The sequence below is a fragment of the Camelus dromedarius genome, chromosome 23 (genome assembly GCF_036321535.1).
Source record: "Camelus dromedarius isolate mCamDro1 chromosome 23, mCamDro1.pat, whole genome shotgun sequence".
NCBI classification, from domain to species: domain Eukaryota; kingdom Metazoa; phylum Chordata; class Mammalia; order Artiodactyla; family Camelidae; genus Camelus; species Camelus dromedarius.
This window is the reverse complement of record NC_087458.1, coordinates 10,961,552-10,978,566: the sequence shown is the minus strand read 5'-3', so window position 1 is coordinate 10,978,566 and position 17,015 is coordinate 10,961,552. Positions and strand designations below refer to the sequence as shown.

General features: G+C 46.7%; 2 protein-coding genes across 7 annotated transcripts; one reads left to right on the top strand and one right to left on the bottom strand.

Annotated features, from left to right (window-relative positions):
- Positions 1-6,616: 6,616 nt before the first annotated feature.
- Positions 6,617-11,299, top strand: NR1I3 (nuclear receptor subfamily 1 group I member 3). 4 transcript variants are annotated; one of them, XM_031435905.2, is made up of 9 exons: positions 6,671-6,850; positions 7,004-7,143; positions 7,605-7,735; positions 8,891-9,060; positions 9,295-9,434; positions 9,667-9,812; positions 9,904-10,020; positions 10,208-10,313; positions 11,170-11,299. In XM_031435905.2, the coding sequence occupies exons 2-9, from the start codon at positions 7,037-7,039 to the stop codon at positions 11,297-11,299; spliced, it is 1,047 nt and encodes a 348-aa protein (XP_031291765.1). In that variant the 5' UTR covers positions 6,671-6,850; positions 7,004-7,036. The 4 variants fall into 4 exon arrangements, with proteins under 4 accessions (XP_031291766.2, XP_031291765.1, XP_064333988.1 ...); XM_031435906.2 differs by lacking the exon at positions 11,170-11,299 and having other exon boundaries at positions 6,617-6,711; positions 10,208-10,446; XM_064477918.1 differs by lacking the exon at positions 11,170-11,299 and having other exon boundaries at positions 6,675-6,711; positions 9,904-10,373.
- TOMM40L (translocase of outer mitochondrial membrane 40 like) lies at positions 10,370-15,190 on the bottom strand. Of its 3 annotated transcripts, none has more exons than XM_064477920.1 (10): positions 14,909-15,190; positions 14,438-14,688; positions 14,078-14,145; positions 13,719-13,811; positions 13,357-13,458; positions 13,103-13,208; positions 12,793-12,915; positions 12,602-12,678; positions 12,303-12,405; positions 10,370-12,166 (listed from the first exon to the last, which is right to left on the bottom strand). In XM_064477920.1, exons 2-10 carry the CDS (start codon positions 14,550-14,552, stop codon positions 12,027-12,029), a joined length of 927 nt encoding a protein of 308 aa, XP_064333990.1. In that variant the 5' UTR covers positions 14,553-14,688; positions 14,909-15,190; the 3' UTR covers positions 10,370-12,026. The 3 variants fall into 3 exon arrangements, with proteins under 3 accessions (XP_064333990.1, XP_010991336.1, XP_064333991.1); XM_010993034.3 differs by having other exon boundaries at positions 14,438-14,588; positions 14,909-15,188; XM_064477921.1 differs by lacking the exon at positions 13,357-13,458 and having other exon boundaries at positions 14,438-14,588; positions 14,909-15,189.
- Between the last annotated feature and the right edge of the window lie 1,825 nt (positions 15,191-17,015).

Genomic DNA, 17,015 nt, shown 5'->3' with positions numbered 1-17,015 from the left:
CTTTAGCCGTTATACTCTTTAGATAGTTTCTTTCACGGCCTGTAATAACCAAGTCATTAATAGCTGAGCTTCTCAGCCAGCAACCACTGATATCTTCTCAACAATCAGATTCAAGTAAGAGCTCAAAAACCCTTTCTTTAGCTAGATCCTCTGTACTTTTACATTTTTCTCTGCCAGTTCAGAGACAGAGAAGATGAAAAAACGATCATGTCTCTTCCCCCATCTACCTGAGGTCTTCTGACTCTCTCTTTCCAATGGGATTCTGGTTGCCTAAGTTACTAAATTTCTAACTAGGCTAGCTCCTACTCACTCTCTGTAGCCTACTCTCTGGCTTCCTTCGCACACCTTTCTAATGAATGGCTAATTAGCATTGAAAAGATTGTCTTTAGTGAGGCAGACTTCTCCAAAGTTCTTGAACAGCCATGCAAAGATTATACAGAGAATTTAAGATCCTAGATCAGAGGTCAGCGAAGTTTTTCTGTAACAGCCAGAGAATAAATATTTTAGGCTTTGCAAACCTTATAGTCAAACTACTTGAATCTCCCATTATAGCTTGAAAGCAGTCATAGACAATATGTAAACAAATATGTGTAGCTATATTCTAATAATACTTTATTTGTGGACACTTGCATGTAAATTTCATATAACTTTCATGTCTACAAAGTATTCTTTTTCTGGTTTTAAATTTTTAATGTAAAAACCATTCTCAGTTCACAGACTGTGCAAAAAACAGGCAGCAGACTAGATTTGACTTACAAGCCATAAATTACCAATCTCTGCCATAGATGATTAAAATGCCCAAGTGTACTACGACAGTAAGTTGTATACTAGTAAATAGTAATAAGTCAAAGAAGAAAGACATTGTCTAGGACTGAAAGAGTCAAAAGCTTCCTGGGTAAAATGGGATTTGGGTTGGATCTTTATAAAGGAAGGGTAAAATTTAGACAAATGTTAGAAAGAGAGGGAGAAGGAGAAAAAGAAGTTGCAGGAGATGTGAGGGCCTTGAATATCAGAATAAGGAATTTAAACCTGACCTTCATGCAAATGGCATTTTTATATTATTCCTGCAGGGGAAACATAGAACTGATTTGACAAGAGAAAAACCAAGAGCAGGGAGACAAAGACGAGGCTGTCGTAGCTGAATAAAGTGCAGGAGTCTGGGTGAGTGTTGTGACAGTAACAGAAGAAAAAGGACAACATCAAGAAACATAAGACATAAGGAATCAATGAGACTTGGTGACTAACAAGATTTAGGATAGGATTCAAAATGACTCCTGGAATTCAGGACCAGAAAAATTGGAGTTACTCAATTATTCATTGGCTGTTAAACACACATTGTGACCAGGACTTATGCTAGGGATTGGGAAAAGAAGACCCACATGACATAGAGCCTACAGTCTAGAAGGGGAGAGGTGGTCATGGGAAAGCGAAGGTGCAGCGTTGTTATAGGTGCTGTGGTGGAAGTCTGGTCAAGAGCACTGGGAGTCCAGAGAAAGGAAGACAATGAGATTTAATCTGAACAGACATCAGGAGGAACTACTAAGACTAGTAAAATCCTATGCTTGGAACTGGAGTTGCAGATTTTGAAGGTATTCACATACTAGAATGAGAATAAGAATTTAGAAAAAGAAGATCAAAGCCAGATTACAAAGTACAAAGGAAAGGAGGGAGCCTAAACCCCTCCTTTTCAAGGAATTGTTTGCTCTAAAATCTGGGAGGCCAAACAGGATAAAGCAGGTCCAGACTGGAAATTTGGCTCAGTAGCCACCTGAGTGAGGTTGATCACATGTCAGATGCAAACATGGCAGGTAAGAACAGCAGGTAGCATGGTTCCAAAGTCAGAAAGGAGTCAGGAAACAGACCAGAAGACACTAGAAGACAAATGAGTATCCTGTCAGAAACTCAAGACAGCAAAGGATAATCAGCTATGAAAGACAGCAGACAAAAGGGAGACAAGAATGTATCCAGATGACATGGAACCTGCATTGCTAGAAAATACCTGGCAAAATAGATACCCATTAAGTACTTGTTTAATGAATGAACGCATTCACAAATAATTACATATGATGCCATATGGAATGAGCATGAGTTTGGAATCAGATCTTAATTCATATCCAAGCCCATTTATTCACTCCATAAACATTTATTATATGTGCCTGGAGTATACAAGACCCTAAGGATCCAAAAATAAAAGATGTAGCTCTTGACTTCAACAACTCGCAGCTGATTGACAGAGTCAGAGAGAAAGAGACGGTTGCTCTTCAGTGTGAAAAGTGCTGCAATAAATGTGTGTGCAAACATGTAGCTCTAACCCACAGGCTCCCATAGATGATCTGCTATACTCAGGTATGAAAGGCCAAAAGGATCGGGAGTCACGGGGAGGGGGATGTGTGGCAGTTTGGAAGTGGGGTGTGTGTGGCAATTCCAACCAGACAGAATAACAATAACAAGATGTTCAGAGGTGTGTGAGCATAGCTTGTTCAGGGAACTCTAAAAGTGTAAGCATATCTAGAGCAGAAGTGTGATGTGTCAGGTCAGGGGAGGGAAGTGGGGTTGGGACAGATGAGGTCAGAGTGATAAATAGGAGCCAGATCACAAAGTACTTTGTGTGACATGCTAAAGAGATTGTATTTTACCCTGAAGGTGATGAGAAGCAAATGAAGAATTTTAAGCAGGAGAGAGACATGATCAAATTTGCATTTTAGAAATAGCAACAGCATGGAGGATGGGTTGGAAAGAGATGAAGCTGGTCATAGGGAGAATAATTTAGTAGGCCACTTGAAGTGATAAGTGGAAAATGATGAGGGCTTGAACTTTTAAGATCTATTCTCTTGGCAACCTTCAAATATACAATAGAGTATTTTTAACTATAGTTATGTTGTATTCAACCTCAGAATTTATTTAAGTTACAACTAGGAGTTTGTGCCTTTTGACCAGCTTCACTCAACACCCCCTCCACCTCTGTTCTCTATTTCTAGGAGTTTGAGAGTTTTTTGAGATTTCACATATAAGTGAGAGAATACAGTATTTGTCCTTCTATTATTTTCTCAGCAAAATGCCCTCAAGGTTCATCCATGTTGTTACAAATGGTAGAATTTCCTTCTTTTTTATGCTGAGTTAAACATAGATTATATATTAAATATATATTATATATAATAAACATATATATCTTACATCTTCTTTACCCATTGATAGCCACTTAGGTTGTTTCCAAGTCTTAGCTATTATAAATAAGGCTGCAACTGTGTTTTCTTCAGATATATACCCAGAAGTGGAATTGCTGGATCATTTGGTGGTTCTACTTTTAATTTTTGAGGAGCCTCTATAATCTTTTCCACAGTGATTGTACCAATTTACATTCCCACTAACAGTGCACAAGGGTTCCCTTTTCTCCACATCCTCACCAACATTGTTGTCTTTTTTTTTTAAATACTTTTTTATTGAAGTATAGTTGATGTGCAATATTATATACATTTCAGGTGTACAACATAGTGATTCACAATTTTTATACTTCTTGTCTTTTTGATGACAGTCATTCTAACAGGTATGATAACCACATTGTGGTTTTGATTTGCATTTCCATAATAATCAGTGATGTTGAGCACCTTTTCATGTACCTGTTGGCCATTTGAATATCTACTTTAGAAAAATGTCTATTCAGGTCCTTTGCCTATTTTAAAATCGGATTATTTGGGGGTTTTGTTATTGAGTTGTATGAGTTCTTTATTTGTTTTGGGTATTAACCCTTATCGAATGTATGGTTTGCAAATATTTTCTCCCATTCTGCAAGTGGACTTTTCATTTTGTTGATCATTTCTTTTGCTGTGCAGAAGCTTTTTAGATTGATGTAGTCCCACTTGCTTGTTTTTTATTTTGTTGCTTGTGCCTTAGATGTCATAAAGCTCCATTTTAGACACATTGAATTGAGACGCCTATGTGACATCCAAGTGAAGTAATTTAATAAACTACTAGGTATAGTAATCCTTGTACAAGTTATTTAAACTCTCTGGCCTCAGTCTTCTCATCTGTAAAGTGGTGATATCACCTACGTTTTAGTGTTAACACAGATAAGGATTCTTACACAGTACACTGCTCATATTGGGCACTCGGAACAAATTAATGAAACAATTAACATTGATAGTATGATATATAATCTTTACCACACAATTTAGAGTTTGATCATATATTTCCTTGTAAGATCTAGGAGTTCAATTTACTTACGCAGTCTCCACAATTAGATAGTAAATTCCTTGATAATAGGAACCCTCTCTTTTATCCCTCCCCACAGTGCCTCACCACAGAGTGGGTACTTAATAACTTATTGCTAGAGTAATTTGGCAGCTGTGGAAGTGGGCAGGGGCCCAAGGACAGAGGGCCCTGCACTCCTCCTGTAATCCCTCTCCCAGTTGGTGGTACCACCAAACACTCAATCACCCATGCTAGGAACCTGGAGTTGTCTTTAACTTCTCTTTCTCTTTCTCAGCCCAGACATTGTAGTAGTCACCAAGTTCCAGTTATTTCATCTCCCATGTATTTCTCAAAACACGCTCCTCCACTACATCCGACCACTATCCTAGCTCAGGCTTAATCCCTCACCTATTTTATGGCAATACCTTTCTAACTGGTTTTTTGCCTCCAGTCCTGCTTCCTCAAATCCATCTTCCAAGCAGCCAGTAGTTAGATATCTGGACTAGATCTGACAATGTCATCTCCCATCTTACCCTTTAAAAGCTTCCTGATGGAATCACACTGCTTTCTCTGGCATATGCGGTCTCTTGTGGACTGGCCTTGCCTACATCTCAGCCTCATCCCTTATCTCTTTAGACTTCTCTCTTCCCACTTCCAGCCTGAAATGATATGCTCCAGCAAGAAAGGCATATTTGTGGTTCTACCATAGCTGTTTTTTGTATCTGGCTTCTTGAACTTCTCAGGTTGCACCCTCTACCTGAACTGTCTTTTATTTTTACCTGGCTAACTCCCCATTATCCTTTAAAAATCAACTCAGTTGCCATTCCTCCAGGAAGCCTTTCCTGCCTCTTCCTAAACACCCCTTTGCCAAAGCAAGATCAGGTGCCCCTCTCCTGTGATCCCATAATGCCCTATGCAAGCATCATCAGTGATCTGACCACATATTTATTTGCATCTTTGTAAAGGTATGTCTCCCCAACTAGCATGTTTAAACTCCATGAGAGCAGGAGAGTATCTTATTCATCTTTTTCCCCCTATTGTCTCATATATAGTAGGTTCTCAGTCAGTATTTGTTGATTGCATTAGTATGAATTCTCACAGTCCCACTCATGCAAAGATACCAACAGATGCATACACATATATAGGCTTACCAACTCCCAAGACCAGATCTAAGCACCTGTGCCCTCTGGAACTCAGATTATTTCAAAATGCAATAAGTTATCCATAGCTGGATGTTGTACCTACTTGAGATGAAGGGTTCCACCAACTTATCCTGGGGACCTAAACAAGACTCTCTCTAACTCAGTCTCCTCTCTGTCTCTGTCTCTCTCTGCAAGTGTGTTTTTATGGCTCTAGCCTGCACTTGGGTTTTTAACTCATCTTTAGAGCAACATTAACTATAATTTAACCCTTAACTAAAGAGACAGATACATGACAGAAAATAAAAAGGGAAAAAAGAAAAATGCTTATTTCCAGTGAGAGAAGACTGGATAAGTGCAGAAATAGCAAACATCCAGGGATATGTGCAATGAGAAGGACCTTTCAAATGGAAAGACTGAGATTTGGACCTTATTCCAGTGTGTGGGATCAGATTTATCCAACATAGATGTATCTAACATGTTATCCATCTCTAAAACATCCAAATAGCTTTTGAAATTACTTTTTCTGTTCATAGGCATTGGGAGAGAGAGAGAGTGTGTGTGTATACACTTTCTACATTTGCAAAATTATTCTTCAATGTCTATGGAACACTTTACAACCCCAGTGAAGACTCCTACTTCCGATTCTTAAACTTATTAATTAGAAGTCCTTCATCTTGGCTCCAGACAGGACCAGGTACATAATTTGCATGGCCCACTAAAAAATGAAAATGCAGGGCCCCTTGTTCAAAAATCATGAAGAATTTCAAGACAGCAGCAACAGCAGAGCATTAAACCAAACCTGAAACCACTTTGAGTACAGAGCCTGTGTGACTGCACAGGTCACACTCCGATGAAGCCAGCTTTAATGTAAGAGCCCTCAAATCAATCCCAACTACCTCTAGTTTATTTGAGCCCACTTTGATTTAATTCTCAGCCCTTCTTAGTTGGGAAATAGGACCTCTTCTAGTTCTTTGCATCAGCTCTTGATTAGACCCCAGTCTCTTTTGAAGAACTCTCCTTTTGAGAGCCTGGCAATTGTTTTTCCTGTTCTTTTACTGTTGACATACTGCGTGTGAGACCACTTGCTCTGTCTCTCTCTGTCTCTCCCCACAGCTTGTCCAGGATCCATGTACAGGGGAGGCAGAAGATCTAGCCTGAAGCTCGGCAGTAGGGAAATGGATCTGATAAGGCACAGCTTCTAATGAGTCATGAGCTTCCCACCTACCAGGGTCCCTCCCCATGTGGCAGCAACCAGCACCATGGGCATGCTGGGAACACCTCCCACCCAAGCCTTTGCCCTGGGTCCAGAGTCTGTGCCCTATCCTGGTAGTCGCTGAGAACAACTGGAAGCCACACATACCAGGTGTTCCTTGTTTTCCAGGTACTGAGGCCATAATCCCTAACTCTTAACTCCGGTAGCTCCTGAGATCAAGGGGAAAGCGGGGTCAGAGTGGTAGTCTGAGAAGAATCCGACACCAGATTCTGTGGCCTACAGGTGACATGCTGCCTAAAAGGAGCAGGTAGGATACCTTTTGGGGGCCAGAAACTGAAAGCAATAAAGTGCAGATAACACAGAGGGTCAGGCCCAGGGCAGGTTTGTGAAGAGGCTCTGCAGAAGGGGGAGAAGAGGGTCAAGGGGGTCCAGAGCTGAATGCTAACCCCTCCACATTCAGGGGCCTGTGACAGCCACCCCAACACCTGAAGCCATGACCAGCGGGGAAGATGAGCCAAGGAACTGTGTGGTGTGCGGGGACAGAGCCACGGGCTACCACTTCCATGCCCTGACTTGTGAGGGCTGCAAGGGTTTCTTCAGGTGAGAACCTCCTCCCAAACTGAAACTCTCAAACTGCTTGCAGGCAGCCTTTAAGCCCTGGCACATGCCCGAGCTTGTCCTGCTACGTCATTCCTGCATCCTGGAGCCTAACTACCCTGTGGCTGGCTATGCTGCAAATTGCCAACCTCAATACTGTATAAACAGGTGGCAAAATTACAGAGGGAAGGCAGAACATCTGTCCTATGGCCACAATTCCTTAGTCAAGTGTCTTCATTCAAGGCAAAGCAGCAAGCTAGTACAGCATCAACCAGGCTTTCCTGATTCTGTGCCCCGGTGGAAATGCTTGAGATGCATTGTATCCTCTCCATCCCTAGGGGCCTCTAGGCACAGCTCAGATTAGCCCATGTCACCATAAATTCTTTTAGACCATGTCATTTGGGCCCCTCACATACCCACCTGCTCGCTACCATCCCTGACCCTTCACGTCTCCGTCCTCACAGGCGAACAGTCAACAAAAGCACCGCTCTCACCTGTCCCTTTGTGGGAAGCTGTAAGGTCAGCAAGGCCCAGAGGCGCCACTGCCCAGCCTGCAGGTTGCAGAAGTGCCTAGATGCTGGCATGAAGAAAGACAGTGAGTTGGCCCCCTACCGTCCCTAGAATCCACTGACTATGTCTCTCCACTGACTATGCTTTGCCCTTGTTCCCGCAGCGTATTCTCCACACAGCAGGCAGAGTAAGCTTTTTAAACAAGTCAGACAGTGTCACTTTTCTGCTCAAAACCTCCAAGGGCTCCTCATCTCTCTTACACGGTCCATGACCTCATGGTTGAGCTCCCCAATACCACCTCTCAGGTTTTACTTCCTACTCTTCCCCTTGCTCAGTCCATCCCAACCACACTGACATCAATGCCATTCTCAAACACACCAAGCGCGGTATCCTCGGGAATGTTGTAACTTCTACTTACACTTGCCATTGCCTCTACCCGGAACACTCTTCCTCTATGGCTTGCTCTTTCTCTTCTATTTTTCAAGCATACTGCCTGTCACATCGTAGGTACTTGATCATTGTTAAATTAATTATTTAATGCTTTTCCTCTGTGCCAGATAATTAGGCTATGCTCCCAACAAATAATGTAACTTGTAGTCAACTTAACGTAACAGAAGTCAACTTGCCCAAGTCTACTCAGCTGAAAAGTTATAGGGTCAGTATTCGTCAGACACTTGCTTTTTCTATGACATCACACAACTGTTCCATATGGAGCAGTGGAAACTGTAGAAGTCAAAAAAAAATCTTGGTTTGAATCCAAACTACATCACATAAGTAATCTTGGACCTGTCACTGGAATGTCAGCCTGTTTGTGTTTCTGAAAAATATAGATAACACCTGCCCTCTTTACCCATGGAGATTTAACCTCAGAACCTTTGAAATTACAATGCCATGCAAACATAGGTGATGTTTTAGGTACCAAGGGTCCTCCCGCTTCAACATTCCCCCAGAAGCCAAACATATCCTTCCGCTGTTCCCACTTTACTCTCCATCCTCTCTTTCCCTCCCACAGTGCATTGTTTTCTGCTGCAGTGCCTCGCAGGTCGAGGAGAGTGTACAGGAACCTCCTGCCACCTGGAGCCTCTGGGACTTTACCCAAGCCCAAGGAGGCCTCAGGAACTCTCCTCTGTCCCTGTGTCCTTCATCGTGCAGTGTCTGAGGGTCACGGACCAGGGGCTGGCAGAGAAAGTCGCTCTCTGCTGGTCTCAATAGCTTTGTCACATCCCTTCCCTGGGCACAGTGATCCTGTCAGCAGGAGCCCTGGCATTGCGGCGAGCAAGACAGGCCCAACGACGGGCACAGCAAGCGTCGATGCAGCTGAGTAAGGAGCAGAAAGAGCTAGTCCAGACACTCCTGGGGGCCCACACCCGCCACGTGGGCCCCATGTTTCACCAGTTTGTGCAGTTCAGGGTGAGCACTTACAGGATTCAAGCTAGAGTGTGACAAAAAGGGTGCCCAAGGAGGCTGGCCTGAGGGAGGGGGCTGTGTGCCATGCACCAATACAGAGGACGGGACTTCTCTGGAACCTCAGTGGGGCAGATTCCTCAGCCTAGAACCCATCCAAGATAAAGCTGGAGAGGCCTAAAGGGGATTCCTAAGGGGTGGTGGAGGGGGTGCCTCTTACTTAGGTTCTGATCTCTGCAGCCTCCAGCTCATCTGTTCATCCATCACCAGCGCTTGCCCACCCTTGTCCCTGCACTAGCGCTGCTCACACACTTTGCAGACATCAGTACTTTCATGGTACAGCAAATCATCAAGTTCACCAAGGATCTCCCTGTCTTTCGGTATGTGACCTCTCCTTACCTTTCAGGAAGAAAACACTCCAGTAAACTATAATCTGCCCCTGACCAAAAATAAATAAAGTCACTGACCAAACTAACCCATCCTTCAGCCTTTCCAAAAGCCAGGTCTTGAATTCCCAGCTTTGTTTTTAAGTATCCAATCAGAACTGGGTGTTCCGCTCCCTCTCTGAAGTTCAGGCTAGAGTCTGAAGTGCCGGTTACCTACTCCCCACAGGTCCCTGCCCATGGAGGACCAAATCTCTCTTCTCAAAGGAGCAGCTATAGAAATCTGTCATATAGCACTCAATACCACTTTCTGTCTCCAAACGCAAAACTTCCTCTGTGGACCTCTTCGCTACACAATAGAAGATGCAGTGCATGGTGAGATGGTGCTAGAACAGCAGAAGGCATCCCTTTGGTATGGTATGTGGCAAGGTGAACCAAAGGCTCCTAAGCCTTGTGTCTCCCACAGCGGGGTTTCAGGAAGAGTTTTTGGAGTTGCTCTTTGGCTTCCATAGGACATTGCGGCGACTGCAGCTCCAGGAGCCCGAGTATGTGCTCATGGCTGCCATGGCCCTCTTCTCTCCTGGTGAGTATCCCCCAAAGCCCAAAAGCTTTTGTTCCACCACCTCTGCCCAAACTCCCAGCTCCCTGCATCCACCCATCCAAGCCTTAGTCTTCAAACCACTGGAATGGGTCGATCTCAGCCTTGGGTCCCCCCTGTGCAGGCTACCCACAACCCCCAACCTTGTCCTGCCCTACTCCCTATCTTACAGACCGGCCTGGGGTAACCCGGAGGGAAGAGATTGATCAGTTGCAAGAGGAGATGGCACTGACTCTGCAGAGATACATCAAAGGCCAGCAGCCAAGTCCCCGGGACCGGTATGGTGGGACTGGAGGCTATACCAGAGCAGGAACGGGTTAGGGAGACATAGAACTCAGGAAGCTTTTGCTGTCCTTTCTTTTGGGAAACCAGGGCCCTTGAAGGTCTAGTCCTTCCCTCCCATCTCACAGAGCTCCAGCATCCAAATTGCTCCTACTGCTATTTCATCTCACTTTTTCCATATTTTTTTATTCAGTAGAGATGCAAGGTAGTAGCTCACAGGCTCTGTATAATAGCATTCCTGAGATTGATGACATCCATCACCTCACCAAGCAACTTCTCCAGACTAGAGCAGCCTTTCAACAGTTTTGTTCACTCTCTTTCCTTGGCCCTTCCCCTCCTCTCCATTGGTCCAATTCCTTTAATTTTTCATTCCCCTTGAAGTTATGGTCATTCACTTTCATGGCCAAAGCCAGTCCCTGTATCACAGTCCATGATCTATCCAGGCTCTAAGGTATGCTCCACTTCTGTTCTTGCTTATTCCTCAATGAGCCCATTTGGCCAGAAAAGGGATGCTTTATACCACAGAACACATCCACCTTCTGGAACCTGCTCTGGAAGGCCAGATCCTCAGATGCCACACAGTTGAAAATCTGGCCAAGTCTGGGGTTTTCTTCACACTTGGGGCTCAGAGCTCTGGGTTCAAGAAAAATGGCATAGTGAAAGGAGTCAGTGTCAGAGGCCCCCTCGGGGACCTTTGGAACTTTTGGTACATTTGTCACACCAGAGCATATTTTCTAGTGTTCAGACCTAGCTTCACTGAGGGGCAGTTCAGGGAATCAGGGCCTCAGGACAAGACTCTCAGCTGCTTTATTTCCCTTCTCTTTCCCTGGTGACCCCACTACTTCTTCCCAGGTTTCTATATGCGAAGCTGCTGGGCCTGTTGGCTGAGCTCCGGAGCATTAACAACGCATATGGGTACCAAATCCAGCACATCCAGGGACTGTCCACCATGATGCCACTGCTCCAGGAGATCTGCAGCTAAGGTCCAGTTCACCTCCTTTCCCAGCCCACCTGGACACATTGGACTGGAAAGGGGAAAACGCTGGAACCATAGGTTGGGGCCAGTAGAAAGGGAGCCCCCTGGTTGCAATGAAAGATTAAAGCAATAACTGCCTCTTCATGCAGTAATGGGGAGAGTGAGGGGTCGCCATGGGGACAAAGTTGTTCTCTGGAAGCACAGAAGATGGGGAAAGACGAAGCCCCAGGGCTAAGAGGTAAAGAAGCTCCTTCTGGGAATAGGTGGGCCCCACTTTCTGAGGTGAAAGATTTAGCCCTTCAGCCATTCCTTCCCAGCCTTGGGAGACTCTGGGATGGAAAAGAGGATGGGGAGCTAATCCCATGCAGATTTTTCTGCTCTGAAGAGGAAGAGGCTAGGAGCTTTAATCCACAGGGAAATGAAGGAAATGGGAGTGAGGGGAGGAAAATCAGCCAGACATACCCCTTAATCCTTCTCCCTTAGTCCAGAGCCACAAGAGCATGGGAAGATGATTCTGGGGCTGATGGCAGAGTAGGGAGCCTCAAACCACTGCCTCAGCAGCTGCCCCTGTGGCAGCTCCAGTTCTGAGGAGGGCATGGTCCTGTCCCCACTCTGGCTCCTGGGCCCTAGAGATCACCCAGCAAGGTGGGCTCTGGGGAAGGGCCTAGTCTCTGGCCCTAGGGCACCTGACTCAGAGGTTCCAGCTGCTGTGGGGGCTGGCTCTGGGACAACCTCAGCCCACAGTGATGCTGAAGCCACAATGGAATCTGTTGCGCCAGTGATTAAGGAAGGCTCCAAGGGCTAGGGTGACAGGCAGGGGGGGCATCTTCTTCTCCAGCACAGCACCCACACACCAGTTACTATCCACCAAGCCTGTTGGGGAAGAGGATATAGACTAGGTTATTTAACAGGGCTTGGAGAAAGGGGTCGGCAGAAGTAAGGCGGAGCTTCCTTCCCACTGTCTCCCCAGTCCCTCAGCACCTCTGAATGTCATCTGAATAAGCCTCACCTCTAAACACCATGTTGGCCTGGGGCAGAGTCAGGTGGTAACCAAAGGAGAAGGTTGTGTCTTGTAGCCTTGTGTTTGCCTCAAACTCCACTCCAACCTGAACCTGAGAACCAAGGGGAAGGATGGGAGAGGGATCTGTCTCAATGAAGACTAGAGGAGTCTTTACAGGGCATCAGCAGAATGAAGGCATGTGTGAAATGTATGTGTAGTGTGGGGAGGAAGAACAGTTGGTCAGTAGGGCCTGTAGAGGGAGATCCAGAGCAACTTGCAGGTGTGGGGGACGGGATCAGGAGACTCACCTGTTCATTTGCCCTGTGGTAATAACTTGCATGGGCCCCACCTGATCCCACATTCAATGTAGCTACCCAGTGTACAGCTGTGAAAAACAAAGTACAAGAGAAAAGAAATGTTACTGTATTAGGACACAGGCCAGGAACCCCAGCCAAGCTCAGGATTTCCCTCCCCATCACTATTCTGCCTCACCCCATACCCGAGTACTTCCCAGCCAGTGTCAAGATGGCCCCCTCTTCGCCTGGCCGCCGGTGATAAACTAGCTCTCCTCCTAGCACCAGTCGATGAGTGAGGCTCTGCAGGAAGTGAGCAACCATGATCACTGTGGGGGATTGGGGAGACACAGTCAGTCATAGAGACAGGCCTGCTCCCTCACCTCAGCAGTCCCCACCCCAGCCTGCCCAAGAAGTTTCTTTTCTAATCCCTGAACTGTACAGACAGTGAAGAGGCAGAGCCAACATGAGCAAGTGGGCAGCCAAGATGAATAGAACCCTGTGCCAATTCCTCACCCGATTCCCCGATCAGGTCAGGATTTCCCAGGGTCAGAGTGGCTGTGTAGTCATCTCCCCGATACTCGCCATCAAACTGCCATGTCAGGAATTTGGCCTGCTGTGTCTGGGTAGGAACAGCAAGAAGTAAAATCTCTCTCCCTATTTAGGATCACTATAGCCTCTGCTCCTCCTCCTAGAGCCCCCAGGGCAGGACACTCATGGAGGAGAAAGAGGAAATGCTTCAGTGTCTGAAGGCAGGAACCATGGGTCACCTGGAAGACAGCCTTGGCTCGGAGCCGCTCTGCCAGGAGGAGCAGGACCTGGGCATTGAGGCTACCACTGCTGTCCATATCCCCTACCACAGTGGGGAACACCTGTTGAAGAGTGTAGACAGTAAGACTGAGCTGGGTGGCAGGATTCAGCCTAAATCCAAGTTCAGGATTTCTTTCACAGTACCCAGCGCCCCCTGGTGGAGCCACAAAGACGAACTCTCAGCTCCTCACAGAAATGTTTCCCCACCCTCTCCCATTCAGAAGAAACCATTCTTCCCCATAACACACACATTTCCTCCTCCTCTACACCTGGGTCCCAGCTGGGCTTTTAGGGAGATAACCCAAGTGTGGGGAGCCCTCACCTCAGTGGGGCTAAGTTGCCAATCCCCTGCATAGGCTGCATGGAGGTGGTAGCCGGGCAAGCCCAGAGCACTCATGTGCACAGTGTGAGCCACCTAGAGAAAGAGAAATCAATAGAGGAGAAGCATTCCTGCTCCATTTCAATCCCCGTCCCACTCTTCATCTTCTCCCCACCCAGACATTCCAACATATACAGATTAAAAGCAACAAGTCCCACAGGCAAAGGAAGTAAAGAGAGCCCCCACATCCTCCCTCTTTGTTCCCTATAGCCTGGCTAAGGCTGGAGTACAAAGGAAAGGAAAAGGAGATCCAGGGACAGGCAGAGAGGAATAGTAAGGAGGGGCCAGAGAAGTGGGAGCACCTGGAAATGGCTGCTCAGAACCTTGTTGACAACGAGCTTCACTCCCTCCATCTGTGCTGGGAATACATCTGAAGGGGGTGGAGGGGAGGGGAAGGGAAGGAATAAGCACAGACAAGGAATCCCTACCCCAAGAAGTAGTCTCCCCTTTCAATCCCACAGAAAGTGCTTTGGAGAAATTGACCTCCTTTCAAGTCCTGCAACGGGAAATGCTCCACTCCATTGGGGCACTTGAACCTCACTGGGGCTGGATGCCCCAGCTGTGATCTCCCCTTTTCTGCTCCGATCACTGGACACCCAGCACTCAAGACCCTCCCCTTCTCTGCCCCTTCAACTTGAGACACACAAATGACAAGTTCTCACCTTTGCATAGCCGGTGCAGCTCATCGAAGCTCCCAGGGTTGGGAAGAGGTTCCTCTCGACGGGGGCTCCGGCGGGGCAAAGCACCCATTGGTGCTAGGCCCAGTGTGTTCCCCATTTCATTCCAGAGGACATGGGAGGAGCCTGGGTTGGCCTGGGAAAGGACTCTATAGCTTCCTCTACCCACCACGGGCCCCACCCCCCATTATCCGACTCCCCAGTCCCAGAAACTTCCACATGGTCCAACGCTAGACCTGGAACAGGAGGTGTGGGGAGAGAGGGCACCGGTAGGGAGTTTGAACCCCAGGCACACTCCCATCCCATCTTTAATCCCTCACCCCTACCTGTCACCCCTGTCTCCTCCCCCACTCTCTAATCCTAGTCCCCGCCACAGACCTCACCCAACTTCCTAGTCTTTCTACTCCTCATTCCTAGGCCCCAAGGCGAGGCTTGCAATGGAGCAATAGCCCTTACCTTCTCAGACCATCATGCTGCCCCTTTCCCCCCGGCACACCCCGGTCATCTTGATGGGGGCAGCCATCTTGAGTGATGGCAGAACTGCGGCTTCACCCTGCATTCCCAGCGCGGCCATGAGCGCCATCTTGGAACCGGGCGTAAAAAAAGATTTCAAAGACCCAACCCTCCCTTGATTGTGCGCCGCCCAATCGATTAAAGAAAAAGGAAAAAGCTGCCTCGATCTCCCAGGGGCCAATGGGAGAGAAGGAAGCAAAGGAATGGCAGACCTCGCATCCAGAGAGGTAGAGACAGACGGGATTTGATAGGTCCTTAGACTGACTCTGGTAGGTGGCCTTAGATCGCCCTGCCTCTCCAAGGTCGAGAAAAACCTTTAAGCGTACAAGACACTAGAGGGAGCATCTTGGAGCTTGAGCCACTGAAGTCCATTCCACCACATAGCCTGGATACGTGTTTTTGAAGGGTGGCCCAGGAAACGACTGTAAAAACTTCTTTCGAACAGAACACTGCTTCATACCACTCCTGGGCGCACCCCACGCCCACCCCACAGGAACCCCTGGGGACTTCTCATCACAGTTCTTCACAGTATACGGTACACCTCCAAATGAGTCCTAGTCTCAGGTACAGCTCTCTCGAGGAAAATGGAGCCACACTTCCCTCCTGGAGGTCTACACCTCTCAAAGTTCGGCCCCTTGTCCCCTCGATGGAATGGGAATAAGTGTGAGAGTTTGGGGTAGAGGAGCAGGGGCTGCAGCCTTAGTTCTAGCAGAACAAGTCCCTGAAACAGCTGACCCCTATAGTTAATCCTTCCTTCCCTGATTCCCCAGGCAGAGCTGGCAAATAATATCTAGGAATACGGACTCCTGACTTCAAATGCACTCCACTACAAAGCCACGAACAAATTAATGGCATGCCCTTCAAGTACTAAGTGCTCCACAGAGAAATAATTGAAGATGGAGTATGATTTCTTGGACTCTGGTCACCTTCCTCACTAGCACTCACATGTCCACTCCCATCTCTTAGGAATGTTCTACATACACTTTGAGGGCAAAATGATGAAGGATACGAATTCTTCTGATATCTGGCTGATTTCACCCAAATGCCTTGGGCCTAGAAGTGTACTTCTGCCCTCCCTCACAGTCAGGGTTGGGATAAGGACTGGGGCCTTGGTCAAAGGGATGCTATGGTCCCTGCTGACACACATTGGCTGACCACCACCTAGAATTGATAAGGTGATCCAAATGACCAAAGACCTCCCAACTTTATCCTTGGTGGAAGCCTCTCAACTCACCTTTTTTCCTGCCAGAGCACTCTAATTGGGAGGGGGAGGGCAGAGGCTGCTTTCTGAATTTGTTTTATTGGGGGTGGGCTGTGCTCATTTATCAGCACTCAGGAAGGTCATTCTTGGCTCTAGTGGTTTCTCCCTGGTCTCATTACACATTAACTTAAAAAGGGGCAGAATCAATCACACTTGCCCTCTGACCCAAGCCAGCATTCCCCTCACCCCTGCCCCTGATTTCATCTCCTTTCTTCTTTCTTCTGTTCCCCAATACCTCTCTGCCAAGTTGCAGCAAAAGGGGATTAGGGTTGGGAGCTGAAATCTACCCGTAACGGAACAAAGATGCTAAGGGCTGAGGGCTTGATATGTCAGAAAAAGAAGAAAGAAAGAAAGAAAGAAAGAAAGAAAGAAAGAAAGAAAGAAAGAAAGAAAGAAAGAAAGAAAGAAAGAAAGAAAGAAAGAAAGAAAGAAAGAAAGAAAGAAAGAAAGAAAGAAAGAAAGAAAGAAAGAAAGAAAGAAAAGAAAGAAAGAAAGAAAGAAAGAAAGAAAGGAACCCTAGAAATCCTGTTTCCTGCAGCATTCAAATCCAAGGACTACTAGCCTCAGCCTCAAAAGGAATGAATCTTGAATAGGCCTAAAGTATGCCCCCTTGGAATGCACTAAGGCCTGCACCCCCTGCCTCCCGTCCAGTCCCCATGAGTCCCCCCACGTGCTTGTCCTCTCCTTCCCCATTTCTCCAGCTTGTTTACTCCAACATGGCCCCTGCCCCACTGGGCCCTTCCAAAGTCCTTGTCACCTGACATGGGGGTGGGGAAGCAGACAGATATA

Bases quoted from the DNA above. Each gene is read 5' to 3' on its own strand.
- TOMM40L (XM_064477920.1), bottom strand. From the start codon at position 14,552: ATGGGGAACACACTGGGCCTAGCACCAATGGGTGCTTTGCCCCGCCGG. The intron at 14,146-14,437 runs GTGAGAACTTGT...CACCCCCTTCAG, and splicing joins GCTGCACCGGCTATGCAAAG to ATGTATTCCCAGCACAGATG. The intron at 13,459-13,718 runs GTGAGGGCTCCC...ACTCTTCAACAG, and splicing joins GGCAACTTAGCCCCACTGAG to GTGTTCCCCACTGTGGTAGG.
- NR1I3 (XM_031435905.2), top strand. From the start codon at position 7,037: ATGACCAGCGGGGAAGATGAGCCAAGGAACTGTGTGGTGTGCGGGGAC. The intron at 9,813-9,903 runs GTGAGATGGTGC...TGTCTCCCACAG, and splicing joins AATAGAAGATGCAGTGCATG to CGGGGTTTCAGGAAGAGTTT. The intron at 10,021-10,207 runs GTGAGTATCCCC...CCTATCTTACAG, and splicing joins CATGGCCCTCTTCTCTCCTG to ACCGGCCTGGGGTAACCCGG.